Below are 12,718 nucleotides of genomic sequence, written 5' to 3' on the forward strand. Positions count from 1 at the left end.
CAGAAGTAATTCCATGGTACCTAGTTCTGAAGTAAATAATTTTTTCTTTCCTACAAGCATGAGGCCAAGATCAAGTCGTTGACTGAGTATCTTCAGAATGTGGAACAGAAGAAGAGACAGCTGGAAGAGTCTGTGGATTCCCTTAATGAAGAACTAGTTCAACTCCGAGCACAAGGTAGGCATAGCTTTTTATAGACTGTCCTTGCCCCACCCAAGTTTAAATATGTAATAATAAATAGGAAATTCATCTGTCTGGGTTGAAGAGCGGTGCTTCAGGATAGCATTTTGCTACTGAACATCTAGAACTAGTCAATAGAAAATCATACTTGCTGTTTCAAGTGCTAAGGATACGGATAAATTCAAGATGCTGTTGATTCAACTGGTACATGTGGGGACAGGTGGATAACTTTTTCCAAATTTTGAAGTGTTGGGCTGAGGGGAATTACTTCTTTCTTCCCTGTAAATGCTTAGCTTCCTGGCTAAAACGTCTTTTCTCCCCTGTTCCTATTAGAAAAAGTCCATGAGATGGAGAAAGAGCACTTAAACAAGGTTCAGACTGCAAATGAAGTCAAGGTAAGCTAATGTAATTGTTGTTTTTTTTTTTTTTTTAAACAAAATGAAGTATAACTTCTGAAAGTGTGTAATACATGTTTTTGTTCTTTATAATAGCAAGCTGTGGAACAGCAGATTCAGAGCCATCGTGAGACACATCAGAAACAAATCAGTAGCCTGAGAGATGAAGTTGATGCTAAGGAGAAACTTATCACTGAACTCCAAGAGTAAGCAATTGTCATCATTTTGGTACTGCCAAATGGCTGAACTGTGCAAGTACAGAAGTGTGGTAGGGTGGGAAGGAAGTGGCAAAGGTTTTCTCCAGCAGTATCTAATTAGTGTTGCTTTACTGGATGTGGTTTGTTTCAATCAACTGACCCATTACAACATATCAGAAGCCTTAGTTACTGAGTGTCGATAATTTGATTTGGATTGCAGCTTAATGGGCTTCTGTTTGATGCTTCTGGTGACAGGGAGAAGGCAAAGATCTCTTCTGCTTTAGATTTAATTTTGTTGGATATCACAGAGATGTGCAGGTCTGTTCCCTATTCTTTCTAGTCCTTTTAAAATTACACCTAACATTTACTTTTGTCTTCAGCCAAAATCAGAAGATGATGCTTGAACAAGAACGTCTTAGAGTTGAACATGAGAAGTTGAAAGCAACTGATCAGGAAAAGAGTAGAAAACTCCATGAGCTTACGTAAGTGATAATTGTGCATAAAACAAGTGTTCCTGCACACTTGTATTTTTAAAACAAACGACCTGATATGATGAATTCATTTTTCACTGCCTTAGTGTATAAAAGTGGAACAAAAATAATGAAAGATATACGAAGGCCAAATCAAATCTCAATGCTACAAGTTGGAGCAGTTAACGTTTTCATTTTTATAGCTAAGTTTTGCATGCTCTAGGACTAGAATAGGCTTACCTTGACTTTACAACAGTTCCCATTTTCTTCTTGGTTCTATGCAACTTATCTAGTCAGCTGGTTCTAACTGGCCTGTTAAGATTCAACAGTTGTATACTTCATGAAGTAACCAAATAGTGTATTTTTTGAAATAGACACTGAAATGTGAATGCAAAACTTAAAATTGAATTCCACTTGTGGGTAAGCTTCCACGGGTTAAGCTGAAAAGCAGTTATGAACTTAAAGAAATTTCACCATAATCTATAAATTTTACTAGACTATCTAGACTATCAGTAGCACCCCCATTTCTGGTATAAACTTGTCTTTTAAGTTAGGTATTCTTAACTTTTTCAAAAGTACATACTTTTTCTTTAGAAGCACCCACCAAATTTCAGGTTTTTAATCATATAATTCACATAATCAGGCTTGATTGGTCTGTACAAGTAACCAATCATAACACATTCATTTCAGTACCCTTACTATGAAATACAATGTTGGTTTAAGTGATTTAAATTTTAATAGCACTTTGGTCTTGTAAATCCATCTTATTCTCATTTATTCATATGCCACTCAGTGTCATTTACAGTAGATTTTTCTTGTCTTACGAGATAATGACAAACGCACTTGTGGTTCTCATTTCGTTTTGCACGCTAAAATATGTCTTCATATATATGTGTGTGTGTATATATATATATATATATATGTATATATATATATATAATCATTAATCCCTTAAAGACACTTGCTGTGTTAGAAACTTTGCTCTTCCAAAGACCCATAAGAAGCATTAAAGTTCTCCCCCTTCAGTCCAGATATTTTCCATTGTATATCATAAATGTGCATGGCAAAAGACTTTTTCCAGACCTCACTGGAAAATGGATGATGACATTCTTCAGAATATTTTATTGCCTCAGATGTTTAATCATTTAACTGTGGTCTAATAATGTAACTGTATGAGGAGAATTTTCAAGAGAAAAAGAAGCTTAAATATTCTGGCCACTTACTGGGAGTGGTTCGTTTTCATCCACTCCATGGCCTTCTTTTTCTGACTTGGATTCAGAAAAAGAGAAGTCCAAATCCCTTCCTTGTGTCCTGTCAGAGTAAGGCATGCACTGCAATATAATTCTGAGAGAACATTAGCGGTGCAGTCAGTGCTTTCACATTAAATGGGAAGACAGCAGCTCTGAAAAGTAGTGTCATTAGGCTATATTCCTGGAAACGGAGATTCCACTGCTTATGATGCAAAGTTTGGCAGATGTAATGGGGATAAGGTGGTGGAACAAAAAAAAACAAAACCCTAAAGCCATCAGTTGGTACTAATTAACACTTTCATAGCTGGTCAAAACTAAGAGCATTTCACAGGATAAGATTTTTACCGAACATTCCTTAACCTGATTCTGAAAATCTACCTTTACCTGTTTTAGAAATTCATAATTTCTGCAGCTGAAAGTATGTGTTCGTATTCCTTCAGTGTTAAAACTATTCCCTCTTTTCTTCTGCAACTTTCTCCCCCACCTCATGTGGATTTGAGTGTTGTCATCCTTTGGTGATGTCTGTCTTTCAGCTGAAGTCCTCAATTAAGGGCATTTTATACATACAGTGTTTACCACTCTCTAGTGGCCTAAAACATTTCTAGTTTTGCTCAGATGCTTCAGGTTGAATGTATTCTCTTTTAGGGTTATGCAGGACAGGCGGGAACAGGCGAGGCAAGATTTAAAGGGTTTGGAAGAGACTGTGGTAAGTTAGTCAGAATACTTTCCAAAGTAAGTGTTAATACTTACTTTTTTCCTTCAAATATAATTTGTCTTTTCCCTCCTCCTTAACTGTAGGCTAAAGAACTTCAGACTCTTCACAATCTTCGGAAGCTGTTTGTTCAAGATCTGGCCACCAGAGTGAAAAAGGTAAAGTGATACTGTAAGGAAACTTGGTGTCTGGGACTGTTGTGTAAATTTCAGTTTAAAACTGAACTTTGAATTGATCTTTTTTTTTCTGGCTTGATCTTAACATGTAAGTTAAGATTTGTACTCAGCATCTTTTCTCCCTCCCTCTGACTTTGTTACTGCAGAGTGCTGAGATTGACTCGGATGATACAGGAGGCAGTGCTGCACAAAAGCAGAAGATTTCTTTCCTTGAGAATAATCTTGAACAGCTTACAAAGGTTCACAAGCAGGTACAGTGAGGCTTAATTTCAAGTTTAATTAAAAACAGATAAGCTACTTAAGCTCCATTATTATATAAGTAACTGAAAACCTATTGGTCATAAAGTAACTGTTCTATAATTAAATATTTCCATGTCTTGAACATGTTTCTTGATACAACACAATAGATGCAAGGTTTCCTATAGAGTCATTTAATAGCCATTTTAAGTGCATGTGGGTATATAATAAAATAGTTGCATTTCAACCAAGAAAGATCAAAAGTTAGCATTTAGAGTTACTGTTTCAATTTGAGGGATGCCTGCCTGTTTCCCTCTGATTAAATAAGGATATAGTCTTTAAGTGCCTAAGTTGGATAGCATGTCCTTCCACAGTAACGGGCTTTCAAATGATAATCTTAGTGCTGAGCTGTTAGGCTTACAAGAAGCTTAAGTATGCATAGCATAGTAGCCCTACTATACAGTATATACAGTTTATATTTATATATATAAAAACTATATAGCCTGTTCAGGGGGTTTTTGGTTGGTTGGTTCTCACCATGGAGAGAGACATCAAGAAAATAATAGATTCAATTTTTGTAGCTGGTACGTGACAATGCAGATCTTCGCTGTGAACTTCCTAAACTGGAGAAGCGACTTCGGGCTACAGCTGAAAGAGTTAAAGCTTTGGAGTCTGCACTGAAGGAAGCCAAAGAGAATGCGTCTCGTGATCGCAAGCGGTATCAGCAGGAAGTAGACCGTATAAAGGAAGCTGTAAGATCCAAAAACATGGCCAGACGAGGACATTCTGCACAAATTGGTTAGTAGAGAATCCCTTGGCTCCTAAAACTTCTCTCTCTCCTGACTCTTTTATCTTCTTACATGTGCATTTTTCAACCATAGCTGTGTCCACTTGCGTGAACACAATGTATTTTCAACCACGAGTTATATTGTGGTTAGTAGTCAGATTGTGTTGTGTTTTGTTGTGTTTCTTATTAAATGGATTTCTTCTATGACCTGGCTTCTGATAGCTGGACTTTTCTACAAGCTGGGAAAGTCTTATCTAGGATTCTGTCCTGAATGTTTTTTCTGTTTCCTAGAATGAAAAAATACACTGAATGTATGTCTTAGAAATTCTTATGAAATTATGTTACAGAGCTAAGACTAAGTAGGTGTTTCAAGGCAATGTGAGAGATTGCCATTGCCTTCAAGAACAACAACAAAAATTATCTTGCTTTCTCTACATCTAGGTTGGGAGGGGGCAGACAGAAACCCACAAATAACATCCAAAAATCCTTAATCTGGTATCTTTCGTTCTTTGTTCCAAAACATGTAGTATTCAGTAGTCCTCCTTTTAAAAAAAAAAATAAAAAAAATATGTGATAGCTAGTAGAATTTCTTACTGTGTGGTGGAAGGCAATCATACTCTTGGTCCTCCTTCTCATCTGCTATTATGCTGTCAAGTACTGAGGACCAGGAGGGTTTGTGACCTGTGAAGAACTTACCTGTGCCTGTTACAATGTTTTTGTTGTACCAGTAATTATGGGATTCACCTGTATCAGGACTTTAGTAATCAACGTACTTACCTTAAATTCTGATACAACTGAGATAAGCATTGGAGTTGAATTTTGCTTGTATTCTGTAGGTTTGTAAATAGCTGTTCCAGACTAAAATGTTTTTTGTGCCTTTTGGGAGGGATTCTGGTATGGGTTTTTTGGTCTCTTCAAGTGGCAGTTCAAAAACTGATGCATTCCTGCTTTATCTTTCTGTCAAGTGATCTCTAAGACAACAAACAGAATTCTCTAGTGAGTTTACCACAGGTATAAAGCTTCCTGTATGTAGGTGTCTGGTTGAACACATGTTCCAGGAGATTAGTTTGCTGCAAGGCAGAAGTTGAGAAATGTTTCTCTGATGTAGTTGCTACCTGTTGTTTAATATCTGTTTGTATGTTTTCTGTTTAACATGGCAGAATTCTGTAAAGTTACGCAGCTGTGTATGTCTTGTTAAACTGCTTTCAATCAGTTTTGCACTAGCTCTTGTGAAAGCATATGCAGCTTGTGAATTTCCTGTCAAAACTAGAATTCCAAAATATAGTAAGTTATATAATATACGCTGGTAAGTATTTGTTGGAGTAGTGTTTTTTTGTGGAGTAACCAGTATGCAGAACAGCTTGTAGAGCAAAATAACTAGCTTGTAGAGCAGAATAAACTAGTGATATATTGAGCAGGTGTGAGAGAAACAGCAGGATATAATGGTTCTTTATAGGAACATAACACACAGAACTTCAAGTGATGAATTATTTGAGTACTTACTGACCAGAAACAGAACTCTTAAAGAGAAATACATTAGGTGGGGTAGATAACACATGTGAGGAAAATCATTATTAGAAACTTTGTTAGCTTTAATGCTAGTAGGGACAATAAAAGGAAAACCTTGTCTATTTTTCAGGGCTTATTATATTTGATATTAATCTGACAGGTTCTTGGAATACCATCTCCTAAACTTGTTTTCCTCTAATTCAAAGTACATTCAATTTTGATTACTTCTAGGCCACTGTAAAATAAAGCATTAGTAAATTTGAATAATGAAAGATAAAATTGGTATGTATATATCTGTAAATCATGTCTTGTTTTCTGCAGCTAAGCCTATCCGTCCTGGCCAGCATCCAGCAGCTTCTCCAACTCATCCAAGTGCAATTCGTGGGGGAGGTGCATTCACTCAAAACAGCCAGCCAGTTGCACTGCGTGGAGGTGGAGGACGGCAGGACAAAGTGTAAGTTTGGCTTGTAGGATTTGTTTTAAGTGTGCAACCGCTTTTTGTTAGTAGTATTACAGTCCATTCTGTTGTATAACATCACTTGAGTAATCAAATTAACTTATTTCAGGAATTTATAGTTAGAGGAATAATGCACCTGACTAATGCTGTTGTTTTTGTTATAAAACTGGTGTTTATTCTAAAATGGTGGTTGTTGAGTTCCTATGAAGTAGAACATAATGTAAAAACAATTCAATTGGATATCATCACCAGCCACAGCAGATAGCTAGTGTTTGAGAAGAGTTTGGAGAGTTCAAATTATTTTGTCTTGCTAATATTTGTAAAGGGTTCCCTTCAAAAAGCATTCAGCAATGAAATAAAAAAGACCCTGTTCTTATGTTGTTTGTTCTAACTTTGTGCACTGTTTCATGTGTCTGCACGTTTGGAAGTATTTAATGGAAAAATTTGTGTCGTTATCCAGTAAGTTTTAAATGTTGCCTAATTGAAATACACTTACAGTAATTGGAATCAATATGTGTACTTTAAAAATGGAGAATACATCTCATAAGCTCTTTTAATCTCAAATCATTACACTGAGTTAGGTACTTACGTGTATTAGGTTACTTTCAGGATCAAGTCTTTTAATTAACATCTGCATTGTAGTTGGTCTGTTGGTTACCCAAGAGTAACGCTTTATTGCATCCTCCATCATCATCTTCACTTTTGAGTGTTGTAATATGAATGCCTTCTAGAAATCCTTAGTTAAGGTTATCTGCATCTTCAGTTTGAAGATGATATTAAAATAATTGATTTGCATGGTGTGGTGCTTAAATCCTGGGCCTTCTTTTTTTGAAGTGCACCACAGCAGCTTATTAATCTTGTTTTCATTCATTTCTTTTTATTAGCTGAATCTCTTTTCAAAGTTTTCCATCCAATTTAGTGAAGAAAATCAAGCTGTAGAACTAGTTAGGGTACCTGGTTCTGTTCGGTAGCCACCCTTAAAGTAGAGGTTGAAGTGGTGTACGTACTTTAAGCTTGAATAAGGTTTAATTTGAATTACCATGGAGCTGGCAATTCATGGATGTTTGATTATTACTTTGGCAAGGTGAATGTAATCTTGCAGCTACTCGAACTATGAAGTGAATCTAGCTCTGCTGTCCAATGCAGAGGCATATGAAGGTGTGATTGACTTAATGTATTTTTAGATGCCTAGAGCATGTAGAAACTCATGCTAAAATGATGTTGCCTAGAACTCCAGCAAGAGTCTATTTAGTCTCATACCTCTTTAAGAGTACTTACCGTAGATATAATCAGTGATATGTAGCTCAAAATTGAGCTTGTATTTTGCTTTGGAGAAGGATCACTGTTGGTCACTGGAATTTTAAATAGGAGACCGCACTTTGACTTTTGGACTATTTGTAGATTAATCATCAGGGAGTGAAAAATAGCTAAGTATTGGCTAAAGTCCCTTTTAAAAACAAACAGCAAAACAATAAAAGAAATCCTACTACATGATATACTTAGAGAATCCCTTAAGCAATTGTAAAGCTTTCATACTACATTTGGCATCAGCACATTAACCCATTGCTGCAGAATCAAACTGTGTTCAGCACTTAAAGGCAGAGCAATGGTCTTAATTTATTTGAACCCTCCTATTTTGGTTTTGGAGGAACTTCTCCCTTATGGAAGTATGGGGAAAAGAACTTTAAGCTTCATTTTGCTATTAAATATAGGTATCTGCTGAGTTTGGGAATACTTAGGTAACCAGTCAGTAGCATTTTGATCTGTAGTACTATTATAGATTTTTTTTTTTTCTGAGGATTAATACAGATACTAAGCATCGGAGTTTCTGGTTAGGGTGTAAGTTTTGATGCAGTAGAAACATGGTGTGCTGTTTAACGTTTGGAGACCACCGTTTAATTATTCTGGAAATGTTAAAAAAAAAAAAAAGTCAGCTGTTATTTCCTCACATAGATCAAACATCTTTAGTGTAATTAATGCCAAATGATCTCTTCATTCCCACCTCATCTTCCCAAAGAGCCAAGGCGCAATACTTTGAAGCAGCTGTTAGGTGGGTACGTGGTACCCAGGCAGTTTTCTCCCTTCCCTGCAAAAGCAGCAATGTTGTGGGAAATGGAGATGGGTTATAATTGGCTTGATTATAATGTTCACTGCTTTGGGTATCCGGTCTTGATTGCATTAGTCAGCTTATCTTGGTGTAAATTTGTATTGGTAACAGCCAGCATTGCTGAAATGCTTCCAGCATTGCATAATTTCTTATTCTAAAGCAGATGTTGTGTTAGCATTTATCTAAGTGGTTTAAGAACTGAGCTCTTAAAAGCTATGTAAATAATGAATGTGATCTACTGTAAATATAAATAGCTTGGCTTTTTTGGTTTATGAGGTACAAACACTTAACTTCTTTATTTCTCTCATTTGCAGTTGCTGAATGGTAAATGCAGCGTAAGAAGGCTTGGATATCATATAGAGGGAGTCATTCCATGACAATAATCTCTCCCTTTGGGGACTGTAGGATTATTTTTTGAAAATGTATAAATTATACCTGGCCTGTACAGCTCTTTTCCCCTTCTACAAATTCTGCTAACTGATTTCCTAACCCCTGCCCATACCCCCCCCCAAAAAAAAACCAACAAACTAGAGTGCAATTTTGGCGTCTTGAAAAATGACATGTTAGTTAAAGTGTAGCTCTGCTCATTACACGGTTTGTCTTTCATGTCTTAAATTTAGTCTGCACTGTGCCAAGCTGAATGTACATTAAGAAAATCTTAGTTCAATTTTTCTAGCTTAATTTTGTGTACATTTTATTGTCTTAGGGAATGTGCAACAGTGTTTAAGTATATTTTCATTTTTCTCACATCACGTAACACTACATGTCCCACTGAATTAGTACAGCACTCTACATTACAGTATGGTTTTCTTTTGGAATGCTACATAGAGCATTGGAACTAAATTTCTTTGTACAGTGTAAGAATACTGAAGTGTGCTTACGACAACTGCCATGAGGCACTGCAAGCGCTGCACCACAGAACTAAAGAGTTCAATATGAACAAGGCTGTGTAACTGTTATCTGATTAAATGCCCGTTTATCGGGTTATTTAGAGTTAAATATTGTACAGTAATAAGAGTAAACTGAAGTTTACAAAAGACTCTGGCAATGGATTATCTCATCTGTCCTGTTCCTGATTCTACACACAGTATAGTCTGGTAGAGTGAAAACATTCTGCTTCATTCTGATGAGCCTGTTTATCCATTTGTCTATACCTGTGATGGTTCACTTTCGCTGTTGTAAAATAGTGAAATGAGCACAATCTAAAATTTAATTCGATATTCCACTGCATACACAGTACTGGAATTTTCGGCTAAAGTTTTAACTTTCAATTAAAATTAATTTCAGCAACAATTTCAGATACCTGATAAAGGATACAGCTTTTTAAAACTATGGATCTGGAAATCCCAGAGGTGTGTTTAAAATAAAAATAAATAAAGCACTATAGTGAATTGTATTTGTAATCCATTTGTAAGTAGGTATATGAAATGTCCAAAGTAGTAGTTGTTGAATATTTTTCTTCTCTTTGCAATAAAGTCCTCTAAAGTGGCTAATGAAATGAAATGGTTTTTTGTTTGTTTTTGAGCTCCAATACTTCCACTGAGCAGAATCTGGGTTTTAAGTTTTTTCTAGTATAATTTGCCTAACTTATTTATTAGGGTTTAGCCACTATAATTTTTAGCCTCCTTCTGCATAGAAACTAGTTTCCAGGCCTTTGAGAAAGAAGGAACTTAATGTTGCTGAAAGAATTTAGATAGCTTTCCAGGCCCTGTTAATACCACTTTGTGTGTTAGTTTGAATTTTTTGATGGGTACTCATCAGTTATTTTGGAAACAGTAGAGATTCTATAACTGTTCAGGCAGCAAATCACTTTCAACTTTTATATTATAAATAGACAAGTATTTATATTATGATGGAGTGTAGTCAGATTTTAGACCTTGAACCACTTGTTTTCTATATCTACAGTAGACTGAATTTTTAATAGTTTGATTTTTAATGGTTGAGTGTATCAGTCAGAAATCTCACTATTTGGGAGTTTTCAGCTTTTAAGACTGTTTATTAAGACTGCCAAACACTCCAAACTTGCAGTTGTTTCAGAGCATGTCTAAAGACAGCACTCTGCAGGAAGAAAAGGAACGGCAAACTCCTTTCAGTTGAAATTTCTCATAATGGAAACAATACTGTCTGTTATCTTCCTCATTGTTAACTGCAGGTTTTCAGGCCTTGATTTGTTAATTTGCAATCAAAAGCAAAACCCCACTTTCTTTAAAATGCATTCAAATGAAGCAGGATTTTTTTCTCATGCCTGTGAATGGGGGTTTCATTTCCATAGGTAATTATCGTGGGTTTTGGTGCTGAAAATTCCTGTTTAAAATAAAGAAATGATAGCCTGTAGCTCAGTGTACCTTTTTATATTTAAACTTTTTTATTTTAAACATTTTATGAAGTTTACGAAGAACTGCCTCTTAAAGTGTTAAATAAATAAAATATATACTCTTTGTTTTCTGGTTTGGCTGTCGTAGGTCAGCTGGACAGGACAATTACTGTTTTTTGTAAATTAATATTCAGTCTATACAGGGAATGTTCAACACTGCTGTTTCAACTTGCAGTCTTTGGTTCTTTTATGTTCCTCTAGATCATATTTTTTTAAAAGATGGTTTAGGATAGGAACTTGGTGAAATAATATTTATTTCTGGTGAACAACTAAATTATTTACATAACTTAAATGCTGACTCACTACTGTGTGTAATTCTAAATTTGACATGAGAGGACAAGTCTACCTGTGGAATATGATTTAACTTCAGTACACTTAAGATGCATTTAAAACAATTGGTTTGGGGGAGACGCCATATAGTTTTAACTTACCTGCATGCTGTAAATGTATTTGTGTTTAAATAAAGAGAAGAAAAATCTTTGAATTTTGTGCATTTATTCAGTCTTTACATGAGTGTGTCAAATTGTCCCTATTTATTTTTTTACTTGTTTCCTGACTAGTTATCTTTGCTTAAATTGTGATTATTGTAAATCTACAGTCACCTATGCTGATAAGCTGCAAACGTCTCAGGCATTCACTGACACAACCTAAACTGAGGGAGGGACAGGGACATGCCCAAAGTCCGTCCAACTTTGTTATAGCTAGGGGCTTGGGACAGCGTCCCTTTTGAATGAACCAAGAAGCTGTATTAGTGTTTTTTTTTTTTTTAAATGTCAAAATGTGTTACTGTATATGAGGTATGCTACACATAAACCTCTCTTGAATCACTTAAGTCCATCACACTGCCAAGGGATACAGCAAACACATCTGAAAAATCACTAATAAAGACTGATCAATGTATATGGATTTTTGCCTATGTGGTTCTGAGCTCATTCATCTTCTTGAGCTTCCCCTCTTTCCCCTCTCTTCATCACTTTATTCTAGAATTACAGAATATCCGGAGTTGGGAGGGTCCCATAAGGATCACCACACAGGTCTACCCAAAATTTCAGACCATGTGACTAAGTCAAACGCTTCTCAAACTCCGACAGACTGGGGACTCCCTGGGGAGCCTGTTTCAGTGTGCGAGCACCCTCTTGGTGAAGAACCTCTTCCTGATGTCCAGCCTAAACCTCCCCTGCCTCAGCTTGACACCATTCCCGTGGGTCCTATCACCAGTCACTAAAGAAAACAGATGGGTGCCTGTCCCTCTGCTCCCCCTCATGAGGAAGCTGTAGGCCACGATGAGGTCTCCCCTCAGCTCCCTCTTTTCCAGGCTGAACAGCCCAAGTAACCTCAGCCGCCCATCATGCATCTTCCCCTCTAGGCCCTTCACCATCTTTGTTCACCATCTTTGTAGCCCTTTTTCAACTCAACCAATCCTTCCTAGGGGAGAAGGGGCAAGTGAAGTGGGACTGGGAAGAGTGCAATTTTAACTGCTTTTAGTCTTGTTCTGCAAGTTGAAAATGCAGAGGGTATCAATCGACTAGGCAATGTAACGGGGAGAGGAGGGATGTGAAGAAAAATGTAATACATGTGGATGAGACTGTTGTATAAGGCTGTATTTAATTTATCTTTGAAAAGGAAAGTAAGAGGGTGATGGCTATCTAGGGGGGAAAAAAAAGAGTGTGTGGAGGGCCACACAGCGTGGTGCAGCAGATCCGTATTGCAGATACCTTAAAGATCATTGTGGAGTCAGTCATGCCTGTGTATACCAGGCACGTTGATATTACTGAATCAAGCTAAATCTACTACATCTTTTCTACCTAAGAAACTGGGGGAAATTTTGATAAATACCTCCAGCAAGTAAGGAGAGCAGCAGAGACCAAA

General features: G+C 36.5%; 1 protein-coding gene across 2 annotated transcripts in view; it reads left to right on the top strand.

Annotated features, from left to right (window-relative positions):
* KIF5B (kinesin family member 5B) overlaps window positions 1-11,333 on the top strand; it is a 34,833-nt gene extending 23,500 nt beyond the window's left edge. For both annotated transcript variants that reach the window (XM_068673567.1, XM_068673568.1), the window contains exons 17-26: window positions 58-175; window positions 512-573; window positions 670-779; window positions 1,151-1,252; window positions 3,136-3,196; window positions 3,289-3,360; window positions 3,525-3,629; window positions 4,197-4,413; window positions 6,233-6,365; window positions 8,790-11,333. In XM_068673567.1, the coding sequence (XP_068529668.1) occupies window positions 58-175; window positions 512-573; window positions 670-779; window positions 1,151-1,252; window positions 3,136-3,196; window positions 3,289-3,360; window positions 3,525-3,629; window positions 4,197-4,413; window positions 6,233-6,365; window positions 8,790-8,796 (987 nt within the window). In that variant the 3' untranslated portion in view covers window positions 8,797-11,333. The remainder of the gene's footprint in view (window positions 1-57; window positions 176-511; window positions 574-669; window positions 780-1,150; window positions 1,253-3,135; window positions 3,197-3,288; window positions 3,361-3,524; window positions 3,630-4,196; window positions 4,414-6,232; window positions 6,366-8,789) is intronic.
* Window positions 11,334-12,718: the final 1,385 nt, after the last annotated feature.

Source organism: Anas acuta, chromosome 2, assembly GCF_963932015.1.
Source record: "Anas acuta chromosome 2, bAnaAcu1.1, whole genome shotgun sequence".
Lineage (NCBI taxonomy): Eukaryota > Metazoa > Chordata > Aves > Anseriformes > Anatidae > Anas > Anas acuta.